The sequence below is a fragment of the Chelon labrosus genome (genome assembly GCF_963514085.1).
Source record: "Chelon labrosus genome assembly, contig: SCAFFOLD_31, whole genome shotgun sequence".
NCBI classification, from domain to species: domain Eukaryota; kingdom Metazoa; phylum Chordata; class Actinopteri; order Mugiliformes; family Mugilidae; genus Chelon; species Chelon labrosus.
The window spans coordinates 554700-569002 of NW_028181545.1; the positions used below are offsets into that span (position 1 = coordinate 554700).

General features: G+C 42.5%; 1 protein-coding gene across 12 annotated transcripts in view; it reads right to left on the reverse strand.

Annotated features, from left to right (window-relative positions):
• The window catches only part of LOC311509914 (protein NLRC3-like), a 33354-nt gene that overhangs the window by 3155 nt on the left and 15896 nt on the right, over positions 1-14303 (reverse strand). For 6 of the 12 annotated variants that reach the window (XM_084575361.1, XM_084575364.1, XM_084575356.1 and 3 more), the window contains 2 exons: positions 6977-7153; positions 4272-4445 (listed from right to left, as the gene is read on the reverse strand). In XM_084575361.1, coding sequence (XP_084431487.1) covers positions 4272-4445; positions 6977-7153 — 351 coding nt within the window. Of the gene's footprint in view, positions 1-4271; positions 4446-6976; positions 7154-14303 lie in introns of those variants that run through there. The other 6 variants (XM_084575365.1, XM_084575363.1, XR_014699878.1 and 3 more) reach the window with 5 other exon arrangements.

Genomic DNA, 14303 nt, shown 5'->3' on the forward strand with positions numbered 1-14303 from the left:
GGCCACTTCTAGTGAGGTCGCGGGCTGTGTGTGGTCCCCGGGCCACCAGTTGCCCATCCCTGGTTTAAGAGGTCAACAGTAAAGATGGACCTACTTGGACTGAGGCTGGGGGTTTCCTGTGAGATGAGGAACTGTGCGGTGCTTTGTCTGACAGGTGGTTGCTTATGCAACGGGTCACCTGCAGGGGATGTTCTAAAAATAGCACTTGTCGCCATCGAGCTCCTCTAAAAACTGTATTTAATTGTGTTGCTGTTCTTTTTATATCAATAAGACTTGCATTACTGTAGAGTTGAACATGGTATTATTTAATATAAAATCATATATATGTTATGTTTTATGTTTATATGAACTCTGACCTCGTCTGGTGTCAACGTTCAATATCACGCGCAAGACAAACCGCCATCTTTGTTTTCACTGATGTATGGAAGCGGCCGCGGCTACGTTGAGGAGCTAGATGAGGGTCTAACAACAGAAACACATGGAAGAAAAGCTAAAGATAACGAACCATGTTGTGGGACGTCCCAGTGAGTGGGAAGAAGCCTTCTTTTTCACCACAGTAAAAGAAACGTGCGAATATCTCATTTATGGGGTTGCTGTGGCAACGGCAAAGCGGCACAATGAGGAGAGACACTTCAGTTCAGTACTGTCACGCTAGCTTCCATGCTAACTGCTAGCTTCCATGCTAACTGCTAACTCCCCGCCTGGCAGCGCACTATGGGCGGGAAAAGGCCGTGAGTTAAAGGCCGTGTTTTTACATGAGGCCGGCGAAGAAGTCAAAAGAGTAAGGGAAGCATCATTTAGTTAAACGGATGATTTTAGTGAAACGCCATGTTCTAAGTCTGTTCTAAAAGTTTGTTAAAATGCTACAGATTTGTACAAATGTGATATGATTCATTTAAATATGTGAAAGAATGTGTTTTTAATATTACATTACTGGCAATTTGTACAGACATGGGACAAAGTTCATGATTTGTTCAAAAATGTCATAAAGGTGTTAATTTGAACAAAAATAAAACAGGTGACTTTAAACGAAGTGCTGCAAATCTGCTAATTCATACAGATCAGTCTAGAAAGAGAGATGAGTCAGAGACATGTGATAGCTCAAATGTTGAAACTGAATTATAGGAACAAAAAATATAATTAATGTTGTATGTTTAAATAATTAGATTTCTACCATGTAAATCATTACTAATATTTATTGTGAGGATTCATTAACAACAATATGATATAACAGCATCCACTAACTTGAGCAGACAGCCTTATTATTATTATTATTACTGTTCTTATTATTAAAGGTGAACTTTGTGACTATGTTATTCAGTCAGTTTGTATCAGAGGTAGCCCTTCCAATTACTCGCTACCCCTGAAGTAGCTCTCAGTCTCAAAAAGGTTGGTGACCCTGTGATAGAGCACATGACTGTGACATGGCAGCCACACTATCTGCCTCCTGAGTTTACAGCAGTGTTTATTATGGCTGTTTACATCCACCGGGTGCTAATGCTAACGATGCGCTAAAGGAGCTCCACAACAACATCAGCGCGCTCCACAACAAGCACCCGGAGGCTTTTTACGTGATTGTGGGGGATTTCAACCACGTAAACCTGACAGACACACTGCCTAAGTTCCATCAGCATGTCACCATAGCGACACGGGGAAATAACACGCTGGACCGTGTTCACACCAACAAAACAGACGCATACAGAGCCGTCCCCCACCTCCACCTCAGCTTCTCCACCACATCTCCATCATGCTGGTCCCAGCCTACCGTCCCCTGCTCAGACGCCACACACCAACACAGAGGACCATCACCGTGTGGCCCAGTGATGCTGTCCCTGTGCTGCAGGACTGTTTCCAGACTGGCAGATGTTCAGAGAGGCAGCTGTCTGTGAGGGAGAGCTGGATCTAGAGGACACACATCTGCTGTCCTCAGCTACATGGTGGTGGTGATGGACTTCAGTAGGAAACCACATCTGACTGCACCGGTGAACATCCAGGGCTTGGACATCGAGGTCGTGGAGGATTACAAGTACCTGGGTGTTCACCTCAACGATAAACTGGACTGGACACACAACACTAACGCCCTGTACGAGAAGGACCAAAGTCGTCTCCACCTGCTGAGACGACTGAGGTCTTTTGGAGTGTGCAGGTCACTGCTCAGGACTTTCTTCTGCCATCCTGTATGCAGTGGTCTGCTGGAGCAGTGGGAGCTCAGAGAGGGACAGGAAGAGACTGAACAAGCTGGTCAGACGGGCCGGCTCTGTCCTGGACTGCTCTCTGGACTCCATGGAGGAGGTGGGTGAGAGGAGGACGTTAGCCAAGCTGACATCAATCATGGACAACCCCTCTCACCCACTGCATCAGACTGTTTCAGACCTCAGCAGCTCCTTCAGCAGCAGACTGCTGCATCCACGCTGCAAGAAGGAACGCTACCACAGGTCCTTCATTCCAGCTGCCATCAGGCTGAACACCACCAGCCTGAGTCTATAACAACTGAACTTTACACTAATTAATCTGCTTTTTACACGAACCACTACCTCACCATCTCATAGTTTTATTCTTCAAAGTTTCAGCAACTATTTATTTGTATAATAAGTAAGTAATAAGTAATAATAAGTTGATTCCACCACCACACTGTATATACATATATACTACCCGGCGCTCTCAATAGATTCTACACCCACTTTGAGGACCCAGACCCCCACCCCCCCAGCACCAGACTCACCCCCCCACCAGGAGAAGAGCCCCTCAGTGTGACCCCAGCAGAAGTGAGGAGGACCCTCCAGAGGATTAATCCACACAAAGCTGCTGGTCCAGATAACATCTCTGGGTGGGTGCTGAGGGGCTGCACACACCAGCTCACCGAGGTGCTGACAGACATCTTCAACACCTCCCTCCAACAGGCGGTGGCCCCCACCTGCCTGAAGACCACCACCATCATCCCCATTCCTTAAACGTCCACAGTGACAAGCCTGAATGACTATGGACCAGTAGCCCTCACCCTGATAGTCATGAAGTGCTTCCAGAGACTGGTCATGGCCCACATCAAGGACTGCATGGACGTCACTGTGGACCTGCACCAGTAGGCATACAGGCAGAACCGATCCTCAGAGGACGCCATATCTACTGTGGTCCACACAGCCCTCACCCACTTAGAGAACAAGGACTCTGATGTTCACATGCTCTTTGTGGATTTCACATCAGCCTTCAACACCATCAGACCTCAGACCCTGGTACATAAACTGACAACACTCAGACTGAGCTCCACACTCTGCAACTGATTCCAGGACTTCTTAACAGACAGGCCACAGTCTGTGAGGATCCACGATGTCTCCTCCTCCTCCATCACCCTCAGAGAGACTCCACCCACCCTGTTCCTCTCCCCTCAGGCAGGAGGCTGAGGAGCATCAAGAGCAGGACCACCAGACTGAGGAGCAGCTTCTTCCTGGAGGCTGTGAGACTGTTGAACACTGGAGGACCCCTGTAGCCCCTGACCCCCAACAACCAACCACAGATACATTCTGCACTGAATGCAGTCGTTTTGCACAGACTCCAGTAGAGCACTGTCACTTTAATTCTTCTTCCATGAGGCAGAAGTACTGGCTGCCTCATGGATCATACATGAAATACATTAACTAGACTATGGAAGATTAGGACACATGATAAAAATGGACACAACCAATATATTGATGCCATACACACAGTTAGCTACAGGCAGATTGCGCAATCCGAGGCTCAGCTTCCTGCTGCCTCAACTGGTGTCTCTCCCTATATGACCATATATGGTCGCTCCCTGTATTCACATTAGAAATACTGAAATTCAGAGATTCTGACAATAATAATGATTGAAATGACTGGAATCATACAGAAAATGTATTTATATCACAGACCAATGGATAAATAGTAGAAGTTATTTTATCAATAGTAGAAGTTATTTTACTGTCATTACTTTTCATGATGCTAGGTGAGGCACTACCTCACATGACTCCCCTGACCACACGTCCCTGGTGCTCACATCTTCTACACCATGACATGTTTCATCTGGTGCCCCCCCTACAGGCAGCTCCCCTGCATCACTGTGTCCTAACAGCCTTTAAGCTTCATTGACTTTAACAACTAACAGTGGACATTTTCTACAGTTTCTGATACAAACACTCGTCTTGAACTAAAGGACATTTACAGATTTATGGAGGAAAGTTCTGGATGAACATGAATTAGATTCAGTTGGTGATTAAACATATCAGATCTACAACAGTAACAGACAGTGAACTTACTGTAGAGTCTCCAGTCTACAGTCTGGACTCTCCAGAAAACCACACAGCTGCTTCACTACTGAATCCTTCAGACTGTTTTTACTCAGGTCCAGATATTTCAGATGGGAGGGGTTGGACTTCAGAGCTGGTCCCAGAGAATAACAGCTGATCTCTGACAACCTGCATTCCTTCAATCTGAATAAAGAATAAAAGATGTAGATTAAATGATGAATAATTCAATCAGATGTGTTCAGGTTTTAAATGTGCAGCTCAACATTACTGCAGCGTTTCCCAAACTTTTTTGGCTGTGCCCCCCCTTCTATGTCCCAACCAGGTTGACACCCCCCCAATCCCCCACCCCTTTAAAAACACAACCATCTTTTTTATAGCCATATTAAAGGCAGCATGTTTAATCTGCTCAAATGACCAGAACACACATAGAACAAAATAATCAGCATCACAACAATGAGCTCTCACATTTGAATTAAAGTCAAACACTAACATTTTCAATAGAATGGAACAAATTTAGCACAAGCTTCCACTTTAAAGAGCAAAGAGGATGATGACAGGCTCAGGATCAGAGGCAGAAAGCAGATCAGTTGGAGGAAATGTTACAATATTTTCAGACGCCTTCAACTAAAATTGCAGCAACTTTAAATGAGCGTGGAGCTAACACAACGCGTCATCATAGCACAGCGGTTATGGAGATAAAATGACAACGCCAGTCATTTGAATGAAACTGTAATAAAGTTCCACACGAGCCACAACATCAATAACAAAGAGCATAGGCTCAGGAAGAGATAAAACAAGAGGATCCATGTGAGGATGTTAAAGAGCAGAGCAGGTGGCTCAGCTTGGTGTGCACCAGTAACGTACACTGAGGTTGGTGGCTCAGATTTACTGTAGTGTGACTATCAGGACTAAGTTAGTCACTGAGAGGAGAAAGTGGAGCTCTGTCTGACACGCTGAGTCCAAGGAGGAAACATGAAACCATTACTGCTATTTAAGGGCCTTTATTTTGATCCCTCTGATAACACATACTTCTTGTTATATTATTATGCAGATGGACTTGCAGGACTAAACTATTTTGAACAATAGCTGAAGAGGTCAACAGTAAAACCCCTCCCCTACCTCCCCCTCTCTCTGTATCAGACAGAACAGATTGACAGGTAGGTGCTGGTGATATTCATGAGGCAATCATTCAACCCCAGTCACACCCACTGCCCCTGGTGACCAGTGACAAACACATCCCTGCCTCTACATTTACAATCATGAACCCAATGAAACAGCTTAAATTCTCCATCAGTTGGCTGCTTTCACACTAACTGGTTACGTTTCATATCTCAATGAGGATTCTTTACACAGGTATAAGGTTCATATCTGGACAAAGGACCAATGTCAATCTATAGCAGTTAAGAGACAGAATGAGACAGAGAGAGCGTTGGCCGTCACAACTCCACAGTTCATTCATTCAACATGAGAGTAGCCAGTGAGAAAAAATAAAGACAAATGGAAATATGGATTAGAATTGAAACTAAATCATCACCTTAATCAAATTATAATATAGAGTTGTTAAATCTTCTGATGATCTGATCCATTTTTAATTCAGACTGTTTAACAGAATATCTTCCATCATTTACCACTTCCTGTTTTGACTGAAGGTTTAGATTTACAATCTTCTATTTTTATCTTTCACACAAAGAATAGATCCCAATAAATGGACCTGGACAGTAGAGTTGACTCAGAGTAGAAGAAGAGCAACAGCATGAAGCAGTGGCTCACTAGCGCCCTCTTCCATGAGGCAGAAGTACTGGCTGCCTCATCTCCTTGTTTTTCAGTGCGGTTTAATGTCAGATCAACAAGACTAAATATGTTACATTCATACATGAAATACATTAACTAGACTATGGAAGATTAGGACACATGATAAAAATGGACACAACCAATATATTGATGCCATACACACAGTTAGCCACAGGCAGATTGCGCAATCCGAGGCTCGGCTTCCTGCTGCCTCAACTGGTGTCTCTCCCTATATGACCATATATGGTCGCTCCTTGTATTCACATAAGAAATACTGAAATCCAGAGATTCTGACAATAAAAATGATTGAAATGACTGGAATCATACAGAAAATGTATTTATATCACAGACCAATGGATAAATAGTAGAAGTTATTTTATTCATTCATCTTCTGTACCCGATTATTCCTGTTAAGGGTCGTGGGGTCTGCTGGAGCCTATCTCAGCTGTGCTAACATACAGACACACTGAAAGTGACGTTAGCCAAATAACAGCAGCATATTTAACATGGTATTAGCATTAGCATGCTAACTTAGAACACCACCAAAAAAATGTTCTGTCTGGATCATCTGTCGAGAACAAATGAGAACAAACCAGCTTTACGTGGGCCGGTCAAAGTCAGCCAAAGGGCCGTATACGGTCCACGGGTCGTGTCATGTCCAGGTCTGTTCTCCACCATTACATGTTTCATCTGGTGCCCCCCCTAGAGGCAGCTCCCCTGCATTACTGTGTCCTAACAGCCTTTAAGCTTCATTGACTTTAACAACTAACAGTGGACATTTTCTACAGTTTCTGATACAAACACTCGTCTTGAACTAAAGGACATTTACAGATTTATGGAGGAAAGTTCTGGATGAACATGAATTAGATTCAGTTGGTGATTAAACATATCAGATCTACAACAGTAACAGACAGTGAACTCACATCAGAGTCTCCAGTCTACAGTCTGGACTCTCCAGAAAACCACACAGCTGCTTCACTCCTGAATTCTTCAGGTCGTTGTTGTTACTCAGGTCCAGATATTTCAGATGGGAGGGGTTGGACTTCAGAGCTGAGAACAGAGAATCACAGCTGATCTCTGACAAACTGCATCTCCACAATCTGAATAAAGAATAAAAGATGTAGATTAAATGATGAATAATTCAATCAGATGTGTTCAGGTTTTAAATGTGCAGCTCAACATTACTGCAGCGTTTCCCAAACTTTTTTGGCTGTGCCCCCCCTTCTATGTCCCAACCAGGTTGACACCCCCCCAATCCCCCACACCTTTAAAAACACAACCATCTTTTTTATAGCCATATTAAAGGCAGCATGTTTAATCTGCTCAAATGACCAGAACACACATAGAACAAAATAATCAGCATCACAACAATGAGCTCTCACATTTGAATTAAAGTCAAACACTAACATTTTCAATAGAATGGAACAAATTTAGCACAAGCTTCCACTTTAAAGAGCAAAGAGGATGATGACAGGCTCAGGATCAGAGGCAGAAAGCAGATCAGTTGGAGGAAATGTTAGAAGATTTTCAGACGCCTTCAACTAAAATTGCAGCAACTTTAAATGAGCGTGGAGCTAACACAACCCGTCATCATAGCACAGCGGTTATGGAGATAAAATGACAACGCCAGTCATTTGAATGAAACTGTAATAAAGTTCCACACGAGCCACAACATAAATAACAAAGAGCATAGGCTCAGGAAGAGATAAAACAAGAGGATCCATGTGAGGATGTTAAAGAGCAGAGCAGGTGGCTCAGCTTGGTGTGCACCAGTAACGTACGCTGAGGTTGGTGGCTCAGATTTACTGTAGTGTGACTATCAGGACTAAGTTAGTCACTGAGAGGAGAAAGTGGAGCTCTGTCTGACACGCTGAGTCCAAGGAGGAAACATGAAACCATTACTGCTATTTAAGGGCCTTTATTTTGATCCTTCTGATAACACATACTTCTTGTTATATTATTATGCAGATGGACTTGCAGGACTAAACTATGATGAACAATAGCTGAAGAGGTCAACAGTAAAACCCCTCCCCTACCTCCCCCTCTCTCTGTATCAGACAGAACAGATTGACAGGTAGGTGCTGGTGATATTCATGAGGCAATCATTAAACCCCAGTCACACCCACTGCCCCTGGTGACCAGCAGGGCTTGAGCTTAGCATTGTCCCAAGTAGCACGTGTTCTCCTAAGTTGAAAAATCTAGTAGCACACAAATCATTTTAGGGGCACGATGAAAAGTTACCAAATAATGTGTTTGTCTTTAATAAAGTGATATGAGGTCAACGAGGAGGCATTTATAAGCAAAACAATTAAATTCATAGCTTTTTAAGTTTTACAAGTACTGCACAGACTGAAGCTTATCTGGCCTGTGTTATAACATAGAACATTCATACAACAGGCAGGTTCATAATGTGATTTACTGTGTTTCACTAAATTATCTCGTCTGAAGTTCACGTTGCCTGTGACATAAACAGACTTTCCAGCTGCTTCTGAGCTTTGCAGTACTTACATTAATTGGTTTTGGTAAAGGAGCCACGGGAATGTTTTCTGCCAGTCAGCATTAAACCTGTACTTTCACATTAATTGTCATATTAATTGTTGCTACAGTGTTAAAAGCTCTATCCATCTTTGCTTTTATTTTTATAAGAACAATTGGTGCACTGCACCTTTAGAACAACAGCGCTGTCTCTTTCAGAAAGACGGTAGTCTTGATTGTTGATTGTTGTTGAAGTTGTGCGTGGCTGTGGATTTATGCCGCTGAACTGAGGGCATGTTGTAAATATAAAGTAAAACTAGAAAATTCCCGCAGGAAATTTTGAGAGTGACTCGAGGGCTGCTGCCGGGGTTATTAAAAAAAGAAAAGGAAAAAGATGTTAGCATTACCATTACTAATGTTGGCATTAGTACTAACGCGCGGCGCTGACGCACTAAACTAGGCTAAGGCTAGAGATTAGCACAGTCACGCACACACACAATAGAAAACATTCAGCTCAGATGTACACACAGAGCAAGCAGAGTGACAGTCACCTCAAAAAATGTCTTGCTTTACCTCTCTGTTACTGCCTGTCTGTCTTTTACCCTCTCTCTGTCTCTTTCTTTGTTATTTACTTAAATAAACTGAAATTAACTGCCAAGGACTACAAAAATGGCTGCAGCTGTGGCCCTGGCCTGAGGCTGCCATGGTGACTCTGCTGGTTGCCATGACTACTCACAGACACAGGAGAGGAGAAGGAAGAAATTTAGATTTTTTGCCCTCTGACAGTCCTCGCATTTGTACGACGGAGGGCCACACATGAAGAAAAAAAATATTTTTGCCATGACGAGATTAAACTCGACATTTCGAGAATAAAGTTGAAATATCATGTCGACTTTAAAGTCGACATGTCGACATTAAACTCGACATTTCGAGAATAAAGTTGAAATATCGTGGCGACTTTAATCTCGACTTTATGTCTTCTCTGCATTCTTCCAAATTTGTATGATTTCTCCTTTTGAACAGACGAAGTTTTCGGCACAACCTTTTCAGCGTCCTTACACTAATCACACTGTGGTTCTGCGCTAAAAGAGCGAGGATTTCCTTATTGCTAAACCCGATTCTGAAGTACAATTTGACCAAACCCGGGCCGCACAGAGATAATAAATAACTTCCATTATTTCCGTTTGATTTATTATCTGAGTCTGAATGATGTTTTATTTTGAAAAATGACCGGATTCTCTCCATTACATCCGTCTCTGACTCACTCTTGATGCATGTCAAGGCCTCGAGACCATAGATCACGTGATACGTCCCGAGATCGCAAATGACGGGGGCCTTAAACGTCTGTTCACAACAACTCTACAGAATACCCCGAGATCGCCACAACAGCATTGAAAACGCTGTTGCCATTTCCGACATCTTATGTGTTATGAAGCAGGGTTTTCTGCAGTGACAGCAACCAAAACAAAATTACGAAGCAGACATGGTCATAAGTAACACACTTCGGGTTTCATTGTCTCCCATTACCCCAAGATGGGACCGTCTTGTTGCAGCAAAACAAGCTCAGGGCTCCCACTGATTCAGTGCTATTGTGAGTAGCTAGTATTTTCATGCACTTTTTGTTTTTGTGGTGTGTCTTATTTTGAAGGCATGTTTTAACGTTACCATAGCGACCAGAGAGGCTGTTACTCGTGTCATGTTCTGTTGTTGGTGTTACGTTATGAGGACGCTGCTAATAAAGTTGCACATGAATACACAGTGGATTTACGTTTATTAGGAGAAAATACTAGCTACAGTTTTTATGCCGGTCTTATCATTTTATTTTGTTTTTATCTGCTACACCTTCCAGTCCGTGAAACCACTGTCTGACATTAAACCGGTCCATGGCGCAAAAAAGGTTGGGGGCCACTGATCTACACAAGGCATTGTGTTGAATCGTTGGCCAATCGTCTGATTCTGGATTCAGTGCGGGTATCCTGTGGAGCGGTTGCTCTCTCTCCAAACTATTTTGAAGTAATTTCAACTTTATTCTCGAAAGGTCGAGTTTAATGTCGACATGTCGACTTTAAAGTCGACACGTCGAGATTAAAGTCGACATGACATTTCTACTTTATTCTCGAAATGTCGAGTTTAATTCGACACGTCGAGATTAAAGTCAATAAATACCGGTCCGCGGCCCGGGTTTGGTCAAATTGTACTTCAGAATCGGGTTTAGCAATAAGGAAATCCTCGCTCTTTTAGCGCAGAACCACAGTGTGGTGATTAGTGTAAGGATGCTGAAAAGGTTGTGCCGAAAACTTCGTCTGTTCAGAAGGAGAAATCATACAAATTTGGAAGAATGCAGAGAAGACATAATGTCGAGATTAGTCGCCACGATACAACTTTATTCTCGAAATGTCGAGTTCAATGTCGACATGGCGACTTTAAAGTCGACATGTCGAGTTTAATCTCGTCATGGCAAAAATATTTTTTTTCTTCATGTGTGGCCCTAATACTCCGTCGTACATTTGGGCTCACTGAGGCAAAACCAAAGCTCACATCAGAAAAAAAAACAGACAGTGATTGGCAGGAGAAGTTCCCGAACACACTGATGTAATTTTGGTGTCTCTGGAGTAAATATTGTGGAAACTGTGGCGAGTATAAGAAGAGGGTGGATTCAGCTTTCCTCGAAAATCAGCTTCATATTTTGAATGGGAGTTCATGGGCAGTTGGAGCGGAACACTCCTCACTCTGGGGCACGCCATTCAAATTCAGAAAATGTCTCGTCTTAGGCGAGCACATTGTATGAATCAGGACAAGTTCCTCTACAAAAGTGGAAAAAATCTAATGTCTACGATGTAAGATGTGCCCAGGAGCAGCGTGGAAAGAGAAAAATTTCAGTGAATTTCAGACAGCCTGTCTCACTCTAGCCTGTGAGGTCTCCCACTCTAGGCCGAACATTCCACGCAATACACACCCATTATAAACTCAGAAATTTCACATGATTGATCACGATGATTGACGAGTGATTGATCGAAAAGAATAAAAGATATCAAAAATCTGAATGGTATTTTTATAGCACACAGAAGAACAATAGTGTCTCGTGGCGAAGCCTCGAGTCACTAATAAATAAAGATGAACGTTTGTCTTGCTGTTTGTTTTGAAGTTGCAACGGATGAATGTTTTAGACTAAAAATTCAATTTTTCTGGTGATGCCTGGTGTATAATCACTCAACAATGAGTTAGAGTATTATTATCTAAATTGTCTTTTTGTTATTGTCAGCCATTATGGTTTATTTTATTTTATATCGCTGTGAAAACAACAACAAATCTCGTTGGAACATTTAACTTCTTTGTATTTTCAAATGTCCCACCAATAGCGAACATATTTTTACAAGACCACACTTGAACACATCATGATAACGTTATTGACCTTCGCCTAATGCTCATAATTACTGAGTAGAACTTGAATGCGTCATAATACAATTCAGTGTAGCCTGGTAAGTGAGCGGGTGCTTGGTGCTGACTGGAGCACTGTCCGACAGTAATATGTGTGAAACACACAGTCCGCTGTAGATAGCCTCCACATTAGTAACGTTCAGTTATCTACACTAGGAATCGCTGCTCTACAATGAACTGGCCACTTCCCGCCTCTCACCCGATGATTGACAGCTAACGTAAGCTACAGCCCCTGGCCCCGTCAGGTACGCGTTACAGACAATGAATGAATGAATGAATGAATGAATGAACAAGTAGGCGCCCTCGGTAGTTTTACTCTCACCATTCTTATAAAATGTTGATGTCCTGGGCCCCTGCTCTGTTGCTCCTAGCCCTGGCCTCCCTCTCTAGTCTTTTCTAGTCTCCAGATTTGTGTTTTTTGTTCCATCATCTTCATCTTCCTCACTCCCTGCTGGAGTTCGCTCGCGCTCAATTCGAACCCGCGGTGTGGACCAAACCATTTTTTAAGAAGGGGCCAAGAGGGTTATTGAAATTATTAAAATTAAAATATGGCGTGACTTTGTGGCTTTATTTTAGTTCGGATTCATTACTATGAATATAATTTAGTGGTAGAGGCTACTGGGGGCTGTGTGTGGCCCTGATGGGCTGTGGGCCCTTAGAACTGTCATCACCTTTCCCCCCTAAACGACGGCGCTGACCCTGCCATAGATTCTCCCTCTGCCTTTAACCGCCTTCCGCAGCACGTCACCAACCACGCTCACTACATGTAAATCACCTGTTATTATTATTTCAGCTGAGGCTGCATTCAAGAGCACAACCGGCCTCAACCTCCAAACGTCAGCAACACATCATAAAACATTTATTGAACGGTAAAATTCGGTAGTCGCACACGTGCTACTAATTGCATTTCACAATTCACACTGAACTATTTTTTAGCAGCATTTGCTACGAGGTGCTCGCACTGTGGAGCCCTGGTGACAAGTGACAAACACATCCCTGCCTCTACATTTACAATCATGAAGCCAATGAAACAGCTTAAATTCTCCATCAGTTGGCTGCTTTCACACTAACTGGTTACGTTTCATATCTCAATGAGGATTCTTTACACAGGTATAAGGTTCATATGTGGACAAAGGACCAATGTCAATCTATAGCAGTTAAGAGACAGAATGAGACAGAGAGAGCGTTGGCCGTCACAACTCCACAGTTCATTCATTCAACATGAGAGTAGCCAGTGAGAAAAAATAAAGACAAATGGAAATATGGATTAGAATTGAAACTAAATCATCACCTTAATCAAATTATAATATTGAGTTGTTAAATCTTCTGATGATCTGATCCATTTTTAATTCAGACTGTTTAACAGAATATCTTCCATCATTTACCACTTCCTGTTTTGACTGAAGGTTTAGATTTACAATCTTCTATTTTTATCTTTCACACAAAGAATAGATCCCAATAAATGGACCTGGACAGTAGAGTTGACTGAGAGTAGAAGAAGAGCAACAGCATGAAGCAGTGGCTCACTAGCGCCCTCTTCCATGAGGCAGAAGTACTGGCTGCCTCATCTCCTTGTTTTTCAGTGCGGTTTAATGTCAGATCAACAAGACTAAATATGTTACACTCATACATGAAATACATTAACTAGACTATGGAAGATTAGGACACACGATAAAAATGGACACAACCAATATATTGATGCCATACACACAGTTAGCCACAGGCAGATTGCGCAATCCGAGGCTCGGCTTCCTGCTGCCTCAACTGGTGTCTCTCCCTATATGACCATATATGGTCGCTCCCTGTATTCACATAAGAAATACTTAAATTCAGAGATTCTGACAATAAAAATGATTGAAATGACTGGAATCATACAGAAAATGTATTTATATCACAGACCAATGGATAAATAGTAGAAGTTATTTTATTGTCATTACTTTTCATGATGCTAGGTGAGGCACTACCTCACCTGACTCCCCTGACCACACGTCCCTGTAGCTCACATCTTCTACCCCGGGGGGGGCAATTATTTTTCCCAAGGGGCCACATGAGAAACAGTAAATATCTTGGAGAGCCGTGCCAATAGGCTGAACTCAATTCTGCGCCCACAGCAGTGGTATGATTTATTATGTGCTGGTGTTTTTAGTAAAGGGATGATCTAGAAAGCAGTTAGTCAGACTTAAAGCTTGAAATGCTTCATTAACAATGAACACATTCTCTGATAAAGAGCAGTTAATTAAATCTGAAATGAAATCTGTACCAATGAACTTTTAAAATATAAACAAAATGGATTTATTAACTGTTAATCTATTATGATTTGTTTTTTAAATGACCATA